Below are 13775 nucleotides of genomic sequence, written 5' to 3'. Positions count from 1 at the left end.
CATCATAACAATGAAGCAGACAGACCTGTCAGTTTGAACCCAGTGCTGAGTACCAAGTTGACAGAACGGTTCTGAACAGAGCAGTTCAGAAACGGAGTGGCAACTGAACAGAGTGGCTTAATTGGGAATTTGGAGACAGTGGAAAGCTCTGGTAACTATTGGCAAGTGGAATCTGTAGAATCTGAAGCCTAGTTTAAAGAACTTTAGAAATTCTGGTAACAGAACCTTCCTGCCACTGGCAGTTAACTGTCAAATTAGTTGCACCCATTTGTTTTTGAATAGGTGTTAATAATAGGGCAGCTGAGTCATCACTGGGAACTTGTAAATGATATAAAAGCAAGGGGGACCAAGCAGAGCGGTTCTGAAACAGAGTTCGGAACAGAGTTGATTAAATGGGAATTTGGAGACAGTGGGAATTCGGAGAAGCGGGTTAGGACCTAATATGTAAAGTCCAACTTGTCCAGTATAGATAATACACTGTATAGATAAATATAGATAATAAGGAGTTAAGTTCCGGCTACAGGCGCTGACCTGTGAGGGAGCAGCGGTGCGATGCACAGCACTCCCGACACTCGGTGCCGCCGGAAGAGTGATGTCAATTTCTGAAACGTGAAGACAGCACAAGGGGGAGAGCTGACTGGTAGGTATTGCGTAAGCGGTTTTCCCCACTTTAAAACAACATTAAAGGTGAGAGTGCCAGTTTCTTTAAAAATAACTTAGCTTAAATAAAATTTAAGATTCTTTTAAAAGTCATGGCAGAGGAGCGCAGTCTTGTGTGTTGCACCACCTGCAGCATGTGGGAATTCGTAGGCGCTCCTTGCAATCTGGATGACCACGTTTGCGATTAAGTGCCACCGGTTTGATCAACTTGAGCTCCGAGTTTCGGAGCTTGAGCATCGGCTGAAGGCACTGAGGTGCATTTGTGAGGCCGAGTGTTACGTGGATAACAGGTTTTTTTAAGAGGTGGCCACTCCGCAACTTAAGGAAATGCAGTCAAAGGGGGATTGGATGAACTCCAGTCAGAAGGGGGCAGGCAAAGAGAGCCCCAGTACACTTACCACTCAAGACCCGTTTTTCTATGTTGGAAAATGGAGAGAGCAGCGGTTCCTCTGGGGGAGTACAGCTGCACAGGGGAGTGTGGAAGTGGTAGGAGCCTCTATAGAGCGGGGTGCAGACAGACATTTCTGCAGCCACAGACGTGACTCCAGGATGTTGTGTTGCCTCCCTGGTGCCAGGGTCAGATATGTCACTGAATGGTTGCAGGGTATTCTGAAGGGGAGGGGGGGGGGGGGGGGCTTGGTCCACATTGCTACCATTGACATAGGCAGAGAGAGGGATGAGGTCCTGCAAAAAGAATTTAGGGAGCTAGGTACCAGATTCAAAACCAGGACCTTAAAGGTTGTATTCTCTGGATTACCCCTGGTGTGAGGTGCTAGTGAGTATGGTAATAGGAGGGTGGAGTAGATCAATGCATGCCCGAAGAGATGGTGTAGAAGGGAGGCTTTAGATTATTGTATCACCAGGTCCACCTCTGGGGAAGCTGGGACCTGGACAAGTTGGATTTGTTGCTTGTGCTGTTGGGGGGGGGGGGGGTGTTCCAACTCATTTGGCATGGGGTGGGATATGGAGTGGAGGTAGCGGAGGGGGTAATGCAGAGCCAAATATAGAAGAACACAGAAGTCAGTCTTGGAAGGCAGAGTGATTATACACAAGTTAAGGCACAAGGGAGTGATGTGGCAAGGCTGGATGGCATCCACTTTAATACAAGGAGTCTTGCGGGTAAGGCAGATGAGTTGAGGGTGTTGATTAACAAGTGGGAATATGATATGATATTATTGTTCTCAGAGAGACATGGTTGAGGGAGGGGCAGGACTGGCAGCTCAATATTCCAGGGAATAGAATATTCAGGCGAGATAGCGGGGAAGTATAAAAGAAGAGCTATCGGAATATTGATCAAGGAGCCAATCACTGCAGTGAAGAGGGATGATATCTTGGCAGGTTCCTCAAACGAGGCCAACTGGGTAGAATTTAGAAACAAAAAGGGCACAATCACATTGCTGGGAGTATACCAGAGTATAACAGAGGTAGAAGGGCAGATATGTAGGCAAATCTCAAAGAAATGCAAAAATAATGAGGTAACAGGCAGAACGGTAGCAAAGTGGTTAGCACTGCTGCCTCACAGCTCCAGGGTTCCGGGTTCAATTCCAGCCTCGAGTGACTATCTGTGTGGAGTTTGCACTTTCTGCCCGTGTCTGTGTGAGATTTGTCCGGGTGCTTGGGTTTCCTCCCATAGTCCAAAGATGTGCAGGTTAGGTGGATTGGCCATGCTAAATTGTCCCTCAGTGACCAAAAGCTTAGGTGGGGTTACAGGTATGGGGTGGAAGCGTGGTCTTATGTAGGGTGCTCTTTCCAAGGGCTGGTGCAGACTTGAGGGGCCGAATGACCACCTTCTGTACTGTAAATTCTATGATAATAGTAGTAGGGGACTTCAACAACCCCAATATTAACTCTGATAGTCAAAGTGTGAAAGGCATAGACGGACAAAATTCTTAAAATGCATCCAGGAGAGCTTCTATGCCATCATTTAGAAAGCCCTACAAGAGAGGAGAGGAGGGGTGGGGGGGGCATTTTGGTGACAGTGACCATAACCCGGTAGGATTTGACTTAGTTATGGAAAGAGGCAAAGATGGACAGGAAATAAAAGTTCTGAATTGGGGGAATGCCAATTTTAATAGGATAAAGCAGGACCTGGGAGCAACTACTTGTCAGAAAATCTACATCCGAGCTGTGGGATTCTTTCAAAAAAGAAAGTGTGTACAGGGCCAACATGTTCCTGTAAAAGTGAAGGATGAGAGCAACAAGTCCAGAGAGCCCAGAGTGTCAAAGATAAGGAAAAAAAGGGAAGCCTATGGCAAATACCGAGGGCTCAAAACAGCGGACGCCCAGAGGAATATAGAGAGTGCAGTGGGTTACTTAAAAAGGAAATTAGGAAATTGAAGAGGGGGCTTGAAAAAACACTGGCAGGTAAAATAAAGGCAAATCCAAAGCTGCGTCATTAGTATATTACGGGCAAGAGGGGGAGAGGTACCAGAAGACTGGAGGACAGCTACTGTGGTACCATTATTCAAGAAGGGCGGTCGGGATAAATGAGGAAATTACAGGCCAGTGAGTCTAACTTCAGTGGTATGGAAACTATTGGAATAAATTCTGATGGACAGAATTATTCTCCATTTGGGGAGACAAGGATTAATTAAGGATAGTCAACATTGCTTTGTCAGGGGGAGATTGTGTCTTACAAATTTGATTGAATTTTGAGAAGAACTGACTAGGTACGTCGATGACTAGGTCTCACATAAGAGGCTGGTCAAGAAGGCAAAAGCAATTTGGCAAATTGGATCCAAAAGTTACTTGGTGGCAGGAGGCAGAGGATGGTCGACGGTTGTTTTTGGGACTGGACGCCTGTGCTGATCCGCAGGGATCGGTGCTGGGCCCCTTGCTCATAAATTACCTTACTTCCTATTTATAATGCCAATATTCTACTTTTTCTGTCTCATAATCTATGCTCATTACCTTCCTCTTCATGAAAGTATCGACTGCTTCATAAAATACAGGCTCTTAATGCTGTAGCTCAAGTAACAATTCTTTGCAAATACATCATTGGTTCCTCACGGCAGTTGACAAAGAAACTGTAAATCGCACGTCCATTATTACCTTTCCTTGCTTTCTTCCCATCTCCCGCAAACATGGCTCCAGATTCCAACAAGGAGTCTATGTTCACTGGCTGTGATGCAGTACCCAAGCGATTTTCTGCACATTAGCCAATACAGTGTCAGGATAATGGATTGTGCTTTAGTGGCTTGGAAGAGGGGGGGCATGACGGGGAATTAAACCAGATCCTGCTCGCACGCAATATTTATACACTGATGTCCTCATTTTGAGGTGACCCTGGTGGAATTTTCCATCCCTCACCCACATCCTTAGGCCAGGGATGCCAAGAAGTCCAACAGCTTTGCCCTCATTGCGGTCTTGGACGATTACCTAATATAACGCGGGACAGGGATTTAAGCCTGGGCCACCTTGCTACGCTCGATCCCACAAAACACAGTGCATCTTTCCCTCTGAAATATCAGCAGTGTGTGTAGAAATATCCACAGTGACATTCTTACCTGTACACAGCTCGCCCAGCTTCTATTGCCATCCAGTCCAAGGCAAAGTCAATCTGTCGCACAAATGGAGACATTCTCCTCACCACAGTGTGAGCCACAGGCAATACCACATTGGGTTTTTCCCTCATTACCCTTTAAAAATGAAACAAAAAGGTAATAACAACACACGCTCACTCTCCACAACCTCAATCAAATCCAGTTACATCCAACAGCTTTGGTCACTTGTAAACCATAGCTCTGATAAACAGGAGTGACCAAACCAGGAGCAGCGTCAGTTTGGCTCATTTGATGGCATGCTTGTCTTTGGGTTGGAATGGTTCAGAAGCTCAAACCGCAGACCTGGATTTGACCTAAGCAATCATAACCAAAGCATTTACCACCGAGGTTCCACTCTCAGGAACTCTCCACCTAAAGCTTCGACTGCTCTTGAGATTTCGTTTTGAAAACAAACTCTGACCAACCTTTTTGTCTTCTAATCTTACTTTAGCCAGTTTGGCGAATCATAGAATATGTAGTGCAGAAGGAGGCCATTCAGCCCATTAAGTCTGCACCGGCCCTTGGAAAGAGCACCCTACTTAAATCCACGCTTCCACACTTGGCAGTTTGGGAGATTTTCTAAGTTATTGGCACCACATATATATGAAAGTAATTGTTGATGTTTCAGTGCAGTTGAGAGAATGTGCAGTATTGTTATAGACATCAGCATCCTCCCGATAATAAATTAAACTAAAACTCTGTCTGCCTGCTCAGCGAAGCACGAAATATGGCACCGCACTATTTGATAACTTGGTCATTGTTTCTTTACAGAGCTGCTCCATTATTTCTCACTCTCTTTTTTTCCTTACTGGAGCAGGCATTGGTCATTCGGCCCCTTTAAGCCATAAGATCATGGTTGATCGGACTGTGGCCTCAACGTCTCATCCTGCCTACCCCCAATAATCTTTGGTCTTGCTTGTTAGTCAAGAATCTATCTACCTCTGCCTTAAAAATATTCAATGACCCTCTCTCCAATGCTTTCTGGGGAGGAGAGTTTCAAAGACTCGCAGCCCTTCCTCACCTCCATCTTCAATGGGTGACCCTTTATTTTTAAACCATGTTCCTTAGTTTTAATCTCTCCCAACATCCTTTCAGCATCCACTCTGTCAAGGCCCCTCAGGATCTTACATACAAGATATTAAATGGCTTTCTACTTATCGCTCTCGCTCTCTTTTGCTTTTCTTTGAGTTATTTTAAAAGCTGGCTGACTGCTAAAAGCCAAGGCAAAATATTTCAGCAGTTCAGATCACTGAACAGTTCTGAGGATTATTACTATTATTATTGATATTATTATTAAATTGTGTCTAGTGCATGTGCTCAGATTATACAATCTGCATTTAGTTAAAAGCTCCGAGCAGTATGCTCATAATCTGAGGCCTCCAAATAAAAAATTGCACAAAAGCACTGGGCGGCACGGAGTCACAATGTGACAGCGAAGAGACAAACAAATATGGGAAAGTCACGTAAAAATGTCATTTATTGGTATTCCAGGCGAGAAGAACTTTGTTGTGTTATGTAATTTGGAATAGCACAAGCTGCCACTTGATGCAGTTTTGAGTAAAAGATGCTCCAGACTTTGAAGTGAGTTCAATGTGTTTTATTGAACTATTAGCACAGTTCTCAATGAGTTCGACTCTCTGCTAATCTAAATTTAGTAACTCAGTCTAACTGAACCAGACTTGCTCTAACCACGTGCTGGGGTGTGATGCTGAGGATACACCCTGTCTCACTCTGTAGATGTTGGTCTGTGGAAAGAGGCGGGGTGTGAGTGCCTCATCCCTTTTATAGTGAGATAGCACCCTTGAGTGTCTTGACTGCTCATTGGTCGTGTTCTATTCTATGTGTTCATTAGCTGCACGTTTGCATATCATGACAAGCGTAAGTTGGGCATCATACAATAAACATATTTCACTGCTGTCAATGGAGTGCATGATAACATATGAATTTTACTATTTCATGAGTAGGGCTCTCATGCTGCTGTACATAGGAATGTGGTTAGGAGGGATTGAAGCAGGCCCCTCAAATGATTTCACCCTCATTTTAAAGTAATACATTGCGTGTTTATTCTATAATTATATTCTATAATTTAACAGCAATACATTTTTCATGGAAACAGCCTACGTAAACTTGTCACACGGCAATTACACGTTTCTGCCAGACTCTCCTATTCTCTTCAATCTCGGTGTCACTTCTTTAAGGTCTTGAGCCTTCACCTGGATTCGGGATTGATAAAATCCTTAGAAGTGCAGATGTGGTTCTGATGGTTTCGCCCAATCCGTACAGGGCGGAAACTGAACTCTAATTTGTCTTTTGAGACTCAAAAAATATTCCTCAATACTGGGGCTGGGTTAGCTCACTGAGCTAAATTGCTGGCTTTTAAAGCAGACCAAGGCAGGCCAGCAGCACGGTTCAATTCCCGTACCAGCCTCCCCGAACAGGCGCCGGAATGTGGCGACTAGGGGCTTTTCACAGTAACTTCATTGAAGCCTACTCGTGACAATAAGCGATTTTCATTTCATTTCATTTCAATACACTAAATTTTGAAAACGCACAAAGATTTCAATCCTTTTCTTATTAAAGTCAAGCACATGTGCAAAGTTGAGAAACCTGTGGAACTCACTCATAGAAGTGGCATTTGGAGATACAAAGGAAGGTGCAGTCCCTCTGGGCCTTGATGCTGAAAATGAGTGGCTCACCAGTCAGTACAGCCAGCTGCCCCACAATCTCTCCCGGGTGAGTGACAAACAGACAGTTTTCCTCTTCCCTGTCAATCATCCGCTGGTAAACGTGCAGCAGCCCCGAGAGCACAAAATGGATACTGACATCCTGAGAAAGAAAAGTGTAGTCAATAAACCCTTTCTCTAGACAGTGCACTACTCCATTTTCATAAAAAGATTCAGCTTCCCTCATGGTCCTCCCCACCTCTGTGCCAAGCACCATGTCTCAGGCAAGTGGGAAGGCTGATAGCCTTCCAGCTTTTTAGACAATTTAGTGGTGCAAGAGCAGAACTCTGGCATTCAATGATGGACAACCCTCTTATGTCAGCAAGAATGTAGAAGAAAATTCAGACGATCGTTGCTAATTACCTGTCTGCAAAATACCAACGCCAACAAATTAGATGATACAATATGAAAGATTCCCACTTTACCATGGTGGAGAGGTTGCATCGTCCATTGAGCCAGAGAGCAATACTGTTGGGAATTTTAAATTCCTGGCATGGTCGCCCATGACGGTATGGCCGGAGGGGAGGAACCAGACAAAGTGCAAAATAGGTCCTCAACGGTGGAACAGGCAGAAGGTACCCGTATGGTAGGGAGATCCCCAGTTGTTGAGGTTCCCTTGCCAGTGGAAGTGTAAAGGACCGTGTGTCTGATGTGCAATGGCATACCCACGTTAAAATATGTCTAGCAGCAGGCGTCTACCTACAGGAAACCAAGACCCTTTCCACCACCCCCCCAACATCCTTTACCAACCCGAAGGCAAGATCCAGTCTCTCCTTCCACCAAGATCAATGCAGAAACCCTACCAAACGTGGAAAATATCCCATACTTGGCGAGACACCTCTCATCTAAGGTTAACATTGATGCAGAGATCCCAATATCATATCCTATCCGTGAGCACCTCCTTCGGATATCTAAGAACGAGAGTCTTTAACAACTGCAACACTCGTGCTGACACCAAGATTCTCGCGTAAATATCAGTCGTCCTCCCCACTCAGAAATTTGGACTACATATAGACACAAGCTCAAGGCCCTGGAGAGGAACCATCAATGCTGTCTGAGACAGATTCTCCACATCAGCTGGGAGGACAGGCATACTAACATCAGCATCCTTAAAGGAGCCAAAAGCACCAGCAACGAGGCCATGATCATCTGAAACTAACTCTGCTGGGCCAGTCACATGCTTTAGATGCCAAAGTCCCGACTGCCAAAGCAAATCTTCTTCCCCCAACTCAAGAAAGGTTTCTGAATAAGAGGAGGACAAAGAAAGTGTTTGAAAGACACCCGGAAAGCTTAACTCAAGAAATCCAACATAGACGTCAACGCCTGGGAGATCCTTGCTCAGAAGAAACTTACTTGGATGAACCTCCTCTGAAGGGACACAATTGTTCGAAGACACCCAATGGTGACAGGGGGCCCAAAAAAGAAGCCTGAGAAAGCAATACCAGTGATCTAGAGTCTAAGGGCCGATCCCACTTCCCAGAAACACCTGCCAAGTGTGCGGTCGAAGATATAGCTTTAGGATTAGGCTCATCGGCCATGCAAAGACCCACAGAACCCATGACCAGTAACACAGAGTTTCTTAGTTGGACAATCATACTCGTTAGTAAGTGATCATCGAAGGAGATGACGAAAGCGAGAGCTAGCAGCCAACAATTTTAACAGAATATTGTACATCAGGAGATTGAAACTCAAAGCTAAATATGGTACATCGAATCAAGGTATGTTGTGTAACATCTTTTGGATTTCAGTTACTTTGGACATCTTGGATGTCTGCATAGGACAAAAGGGACCCCAATGCCACTATTAAACCTCTCAACCTGGGAAAATACATCCTTTGTCCAATAACCAGGGGGTGAAGTGGGAGGTATGCCACAAGACCTCTACCCAGCTGCTAGAACCTGTAATATTGCCATGTGCAACTGAACGCTGGGAGGTATATCTCACGCCTCTACCAAGCTGCTAGAACCTGTAATATTTCTGTGTGCAACTGAACGCTGGGAGGTATTGTAAGTTGTAGCAAATTCATCAAGGGACCAAAATGAACTGGACATGTTGGAACAGGACATTCCATTTTAAATGGGCAGATCAGGCAGACAACTGAATCAAGACAAACAGGCCGTGAGTCATGAAACAGCCCAATCTCATTCAGAGACCAGGAGCAGTTGAAATGCAAATCACTTGCGGCCCCGGCCAGAAAGACTCACAATACGTTAATGGGATAACAGTTAAAGTTATCTCCAGCAACCATTGTCAAGAGACCAGCAGAAACCAGAGACATTGCAAGCTTTTTGTAAGAGCACTGATTAAAATCAAATTACATTATGACACCTTTTGATTGGGGAACTTGATCACTTCCATCCTGTCAACAATCAGAAAGGCTTCCTTTATCCTGGAACTCACCTGTGGGAGAGTCAGTGTTTGACCCATTCAGGGTTTTGCCCTTAAAAAGTCAAGTCTGGGGAACTGGAAGAAACTCTACTCTCTTGCCTGACACACGCTTCGCCTGGTTGAAAACAGACCACGAGAACCGGAGGAACAACAGCCACAAGGACCGGCCAACTCGGAAGAAGATCTAAAGAAATGTGTCAACATTTTTTTTTAAACTATCCTGTCACTGGAGCGGTGAGTATATTCCTCCAGTTCACAGAAAACTCCCAATTAGTATAGCTTGTCGAGGTTTGGGGTGGGTGAGTGAATGTATCTGTGTTTGCGTCGCTAAAGTAAATCTGTGTAAGCTGTAAGAATTTTCGATGTGCCGTTTAGTCTCCAGTTTTACACATAGTATTTCATAATCGGTGTTTGTGTGTGTGGGTTAATCGGAGTTGCAGAAGACTTAATTTCTCTTGAATAAATCAATTATTTTAAAACTACCATTATTGTGGTCTCACCTTCCTTTCACTGTTCGCTCTGGTCAAGTCACAATAATTGCCAGGACATAATCCCGTAGTCAAGGACTGGAAAAGGGAATCTGAGCGCTTCGAACACACTCACTCAAGAGAGGCTACTGGTCAGGAATAAACAGTGGTCCCTTTTTCTCCCTCTCTTGTGAAGTTGCGCTAGTGGGGCACTTCCGGGTGACATTTCGCCATCACAGGAGTGAGACTCACACAGGTGTAGGTGGCAGTCACGGTAACTGGTGTGGCATAAGGACAACCTCACTGGTTAGGTATAAACAGTGAGACTTGCCCTCTCTCTCTTGCGAAGCTGTCCCAGTGCGAGAGAGACCTGCAGGAGAGAGACACCCACAGTTATCAGTGACACCCAATACCAGCCTGTTGTGGAGTAAAGGAAACTGTTTTCGCTACAGTATTACACAGTCCAAAGATGTCCAGGTTAGGTGGTTGGCCATGATAAATTGCCCTTAGTGTCCAAAATTGCCCTTAGTGTTGGGTGGAGGTGTTGACTTTGGGTAGGGTGCTCTTTCCAAGAGCCGGTGCAGACTGAATGGGCCGAATAGCCTCCTTCTGCACTGTAAATTCAATGATAATCTATGATTAATCTAGGACAAAGGTTCGGCACAACATCGTGGGCCGAAGGGCCTGCTCTGTGCTGTATTTTTCTATGTCTATGTTCTATGACCTCTACCAAGCTGCTAGAGCCTGTAATATTGTTACGCGCAACTGAACACAGGCAGTTTACCATTTTACCACCCAACAGGTAGCAGCAGAAAGAGCTCGCTCCAGGTAAATTGCCTGACCCTCATCTACACTGTATACTACAGGAATGTCTGAATTTCTATATCTCTGCCTATAAGACTCATTCATCTCTGCATGCCCTCTTCCATTGGGGATGTCATCATTTCTGGAAGGACAGATCACCCTGTAACAGTCTCAGACTGTTAACCTTTGAAGGAATACGCCTTTAGACTTTTGATTCTGGACTCACACGAAACTATAACTCATTTTTAATCATGGTCTTGCCCTCTGTCCCTCCCTTTAGCCCTCATTTATTTTACAAGTGCAAAAGGAGTGGACATTGCAAAATCCCTTCCCTGTATTTTATGTATGTGTAAAATAAACCAACCCTCTTATTTTACCTTATTTTGAGTTTACTGTGGGGTCATTAATAGAGGATTAGATCATTCCAAACAGAAGGGTTGGGGAAAATTCACTATAACCAGGGGGAAGTCAAAAATCAAAAGCACCTTTCTATTTACAGGTGGGCAATGAGAGGAGAAATCAGGGCTGTTTAAATTAATCCCCCCCCAGTCCGTGACAATGAGCTGCCAATCATCAGCCACGTTACCCATCTGTCCAACAGACTGCGGCTGCTATTGAAGGCAGATGCATCGATCTACTCTTAGCATAGTCAGTAAATGTATCATCTCCATGTATCTACACACTGAGACTCTACTGCTGTAGGCCTCTTCATGCTTAGTGAAGAAATTATATACTTTCAATTACTACTGGATATAGATTTTTATGCATTTCCTACTGCAAAATTGCCATTTAAAATTTGCATAATACAAATTTATAGACCAATTGAAGCATATGTATATTTATGGTGTTACATTATTGCTCCAATAATGCATGTAATTCAATAAACTAGACCACGTCTGTTTGCAGTATCAAGCTGCATTCAGTGACACAGGCCTCAATCACACAGATTTCACTTTTATCTGCCCCTGGTAGTACTGCTGCTGTGGCACAGACAAAAAGCTAAACTTTAACATAGTTGGTGGTCACAAAGACCCAGTAAATTTCCAGCCATTGTCCTTGGTGCATTTGACCAGTTTGTATTAGTGTAGCCACTCACTGCTTGGAACTTGTGCACCGGCTGACAGCAGCACTAACTCGGCGTTGTAAATATACAGATTGTTGCAGAACCCAAATATTGGAATTATTTTTCTTCATTACCCTGAAGCAAATGGACTGAGAATCATTGTACACACACTATTATGGTGGTCAGGATCGAAGTGTAGCCATGTATCATAATGTATTTACAATTTCCGCAAGTTTCGTTCAGACATCAGAGTGGCGGCAGCAGTGGGCAGGTGCGAGAGACATGAGACACAGTTGGGGGGGGGAACAGCAGGGGTGAGGCGGCGAGGGGAGAGGCGGGGGGCCGAGGGGAGAGGCGAGGGGGCCGAGGGGAGAGGCGAGGGGGCCGAGGGGAGAGGCGAGGGGGCCGAGGGGAGAGGCGAGGGGGCCGAGGGGAGAGGCGAGGGGGCCGAGGGGAGAGGCGAGGGGGCCGAGGGGAGAGGCGAGGGGGCCGAGGGGAGAGGCGAGGGGGCCGAGGGGAGAGGCGGGGGGCCGAGGGGAGAGGCGGGGGGGCGAGCGGAGAGGCGGGGGGGCGAGCGGAGAGGCGGGGGGAGAGCGGAAAGGCGGGGGGAGAGCGGAGAGGCGGGGGGAGAGCGGAGAGGCGGGGGGAGAGCGGAGAGGCGGGGGGAGAGCGGAGAGGCGGGGGGAGAGGGGAAAGGCGGGGGGAGAGGGGAGAGGCGGGGGGAGAGCGGAGAGGCGGGGGGAGAGCGGAGAGGCGGGGGGAGAGCGGAGAGGCGGGGGGAGAGCGGAGAGGCGGGGGGAGAGCGGAGAGGCGGGGGAGAGCGGAGAGGCGGGGGGAGAGCGGAGAGGCGGGGGGAGAGCGGAGAGGCGGGGGGAGAGCGGAGAGGCGGGGGGGCAAGTGGAGAGGCGGAGGGGCAAGTGGAGAGGCGAGGGGGTGAGCAGAGAGGCGGGGGGGCGAGCGGAGAGGCGGGGGGGCGAGCGGAGAGAGACGCAGGGGGCGGGAGAGATGGAGGGAGAGATGCGGGGGAGGGGAGAGACGCGGGGGGGGGCGGGTAAAGGGGCAGGGGGCACGAGGACAGCCGCAGCCGGGGGGGGTTGTCCGAGGGGAGCAGGGTGTGTCGGGACAGAGAGCTGGGGAGACGTGACAAAGAGCCGGGGACGGGGCGAGTAAACAGAGAGGGGATATCATCAGCAATCCTCTCTGCATTGCTTTAAAAAAATATTTATAAACTGTAACTGCCTCATGCCTTTCATCTCCGGGCGAGCTTGATTCCAGCTTAGAGCCTGTTCTATCTGAAAGCGATAAGATTCTTATGTAGTGAGTTTGATAGCACTGTATAATGCTCGGCCTTAATGGTCATCAATTCCCTATCGACTACCCTTCCTCTGCCAAAAGATAAGCTGATCTCATTCGGAGAGGCTACTGAATGGCTGGTAATCACGAGTGTATCATTTTCCCAAGCTATTGAGACAGAATCCAGGCAGATTCACTCTATATCGATACAGTGCTGGAGTGCTGGAATCCACAGAACCCAAGTGAAGGAACGCAATTCCTCAACTTGGTGACAGAATTAAAAGTAAAACAAACACTTTCAATAATTTTATAAGAGGCACAAGGCCACAGCATGCACATCTCAAATAATCGACACTGGAGTTCCAGCTAGAAATGCAAATAAACCCGAGGAGATCACTCTGCACTTCATGGGCGATGCTGTAATAAAGAGTTTGTCAACAGTAACGCTCTGAATTTATAAGTTGGAGATTTGTGTTGGTGCATTTAAAGGTCACTACGAAATTCTAACCATCAAAACACAAACTGTTACCTGTTCATGAAAGGTATTTTAAACAATGTTTGATTGCAGTGTAATTCCTGTTCCAGTCACACATCACTGTAATTCAGAATCTCGCTGGCCTTTATGTACACCAGCAAGGATCCTACCTGTCCAGTCACGGACTGTGCCATCTGCTTTCTGACAGGGTTGTCTAGAAATTGACTCGGGTAGTAAAAAGTAGAGAAGCAATATATTTTTTGGAAGGTAAGAAAATTGTACGGATTGATATGCTCATATGTACGTATTGGGTATACCCAAATAAGGAACTCTGAAAATTAGCATGCAGGTGCAGCAAGC

General features: G+C 46.4%; 1 protein-coding gene across 3 annotated transcripts in view; it reads right to left on the bottom strand.

The window, feature by feature from the left end:
• pnpla7b (patatin-like phospholipase domain containing 7b) overlaps positions 1-13775 on the bottom strand; it is a 473312-nt gene that overhangs the window by 301865 nt on the left and 157672 nt on the right. For all 3 annotated transcript variants that reach the window (XM_072488205.1, XM_072488203.1, XM_072488204.1), the window contains 2 exons: positions 6823-7028; positions 4167-4298 (listed from right to left, as the gene is read on the bottom strand). In XM_072488205.1, coding sequence (XP_072344306.1) covers positions 4167-4298; positions 6823-7028 — 338 coding nt within the window. The remainder of the gene's footprint in view (positions 1-4166; positions 4299-6822; positions 7029-13775) is intronic.

This window comes from Scyliorhinus torazame, chromosome 22 (genome assembly GCF_047496885.1).
Source record: "Scyliorhinus torazame isolate Kashiwa2021f chromosome 22, sScyTor2.1, whole genome shotgun sequence".
In the NCBI taxonomy this organism is placed as follows: domain Eukaryota; kingdom Metazoa; phylum Chordata; class Chondrichthyes; order Carcharhiniformes; family Scyliorhinidae; genus Scyliorhinus; species Scyliorhinus torazame.
This window is presented reverse-complemented; position numbering and strand designations above follow the sequence as displayed.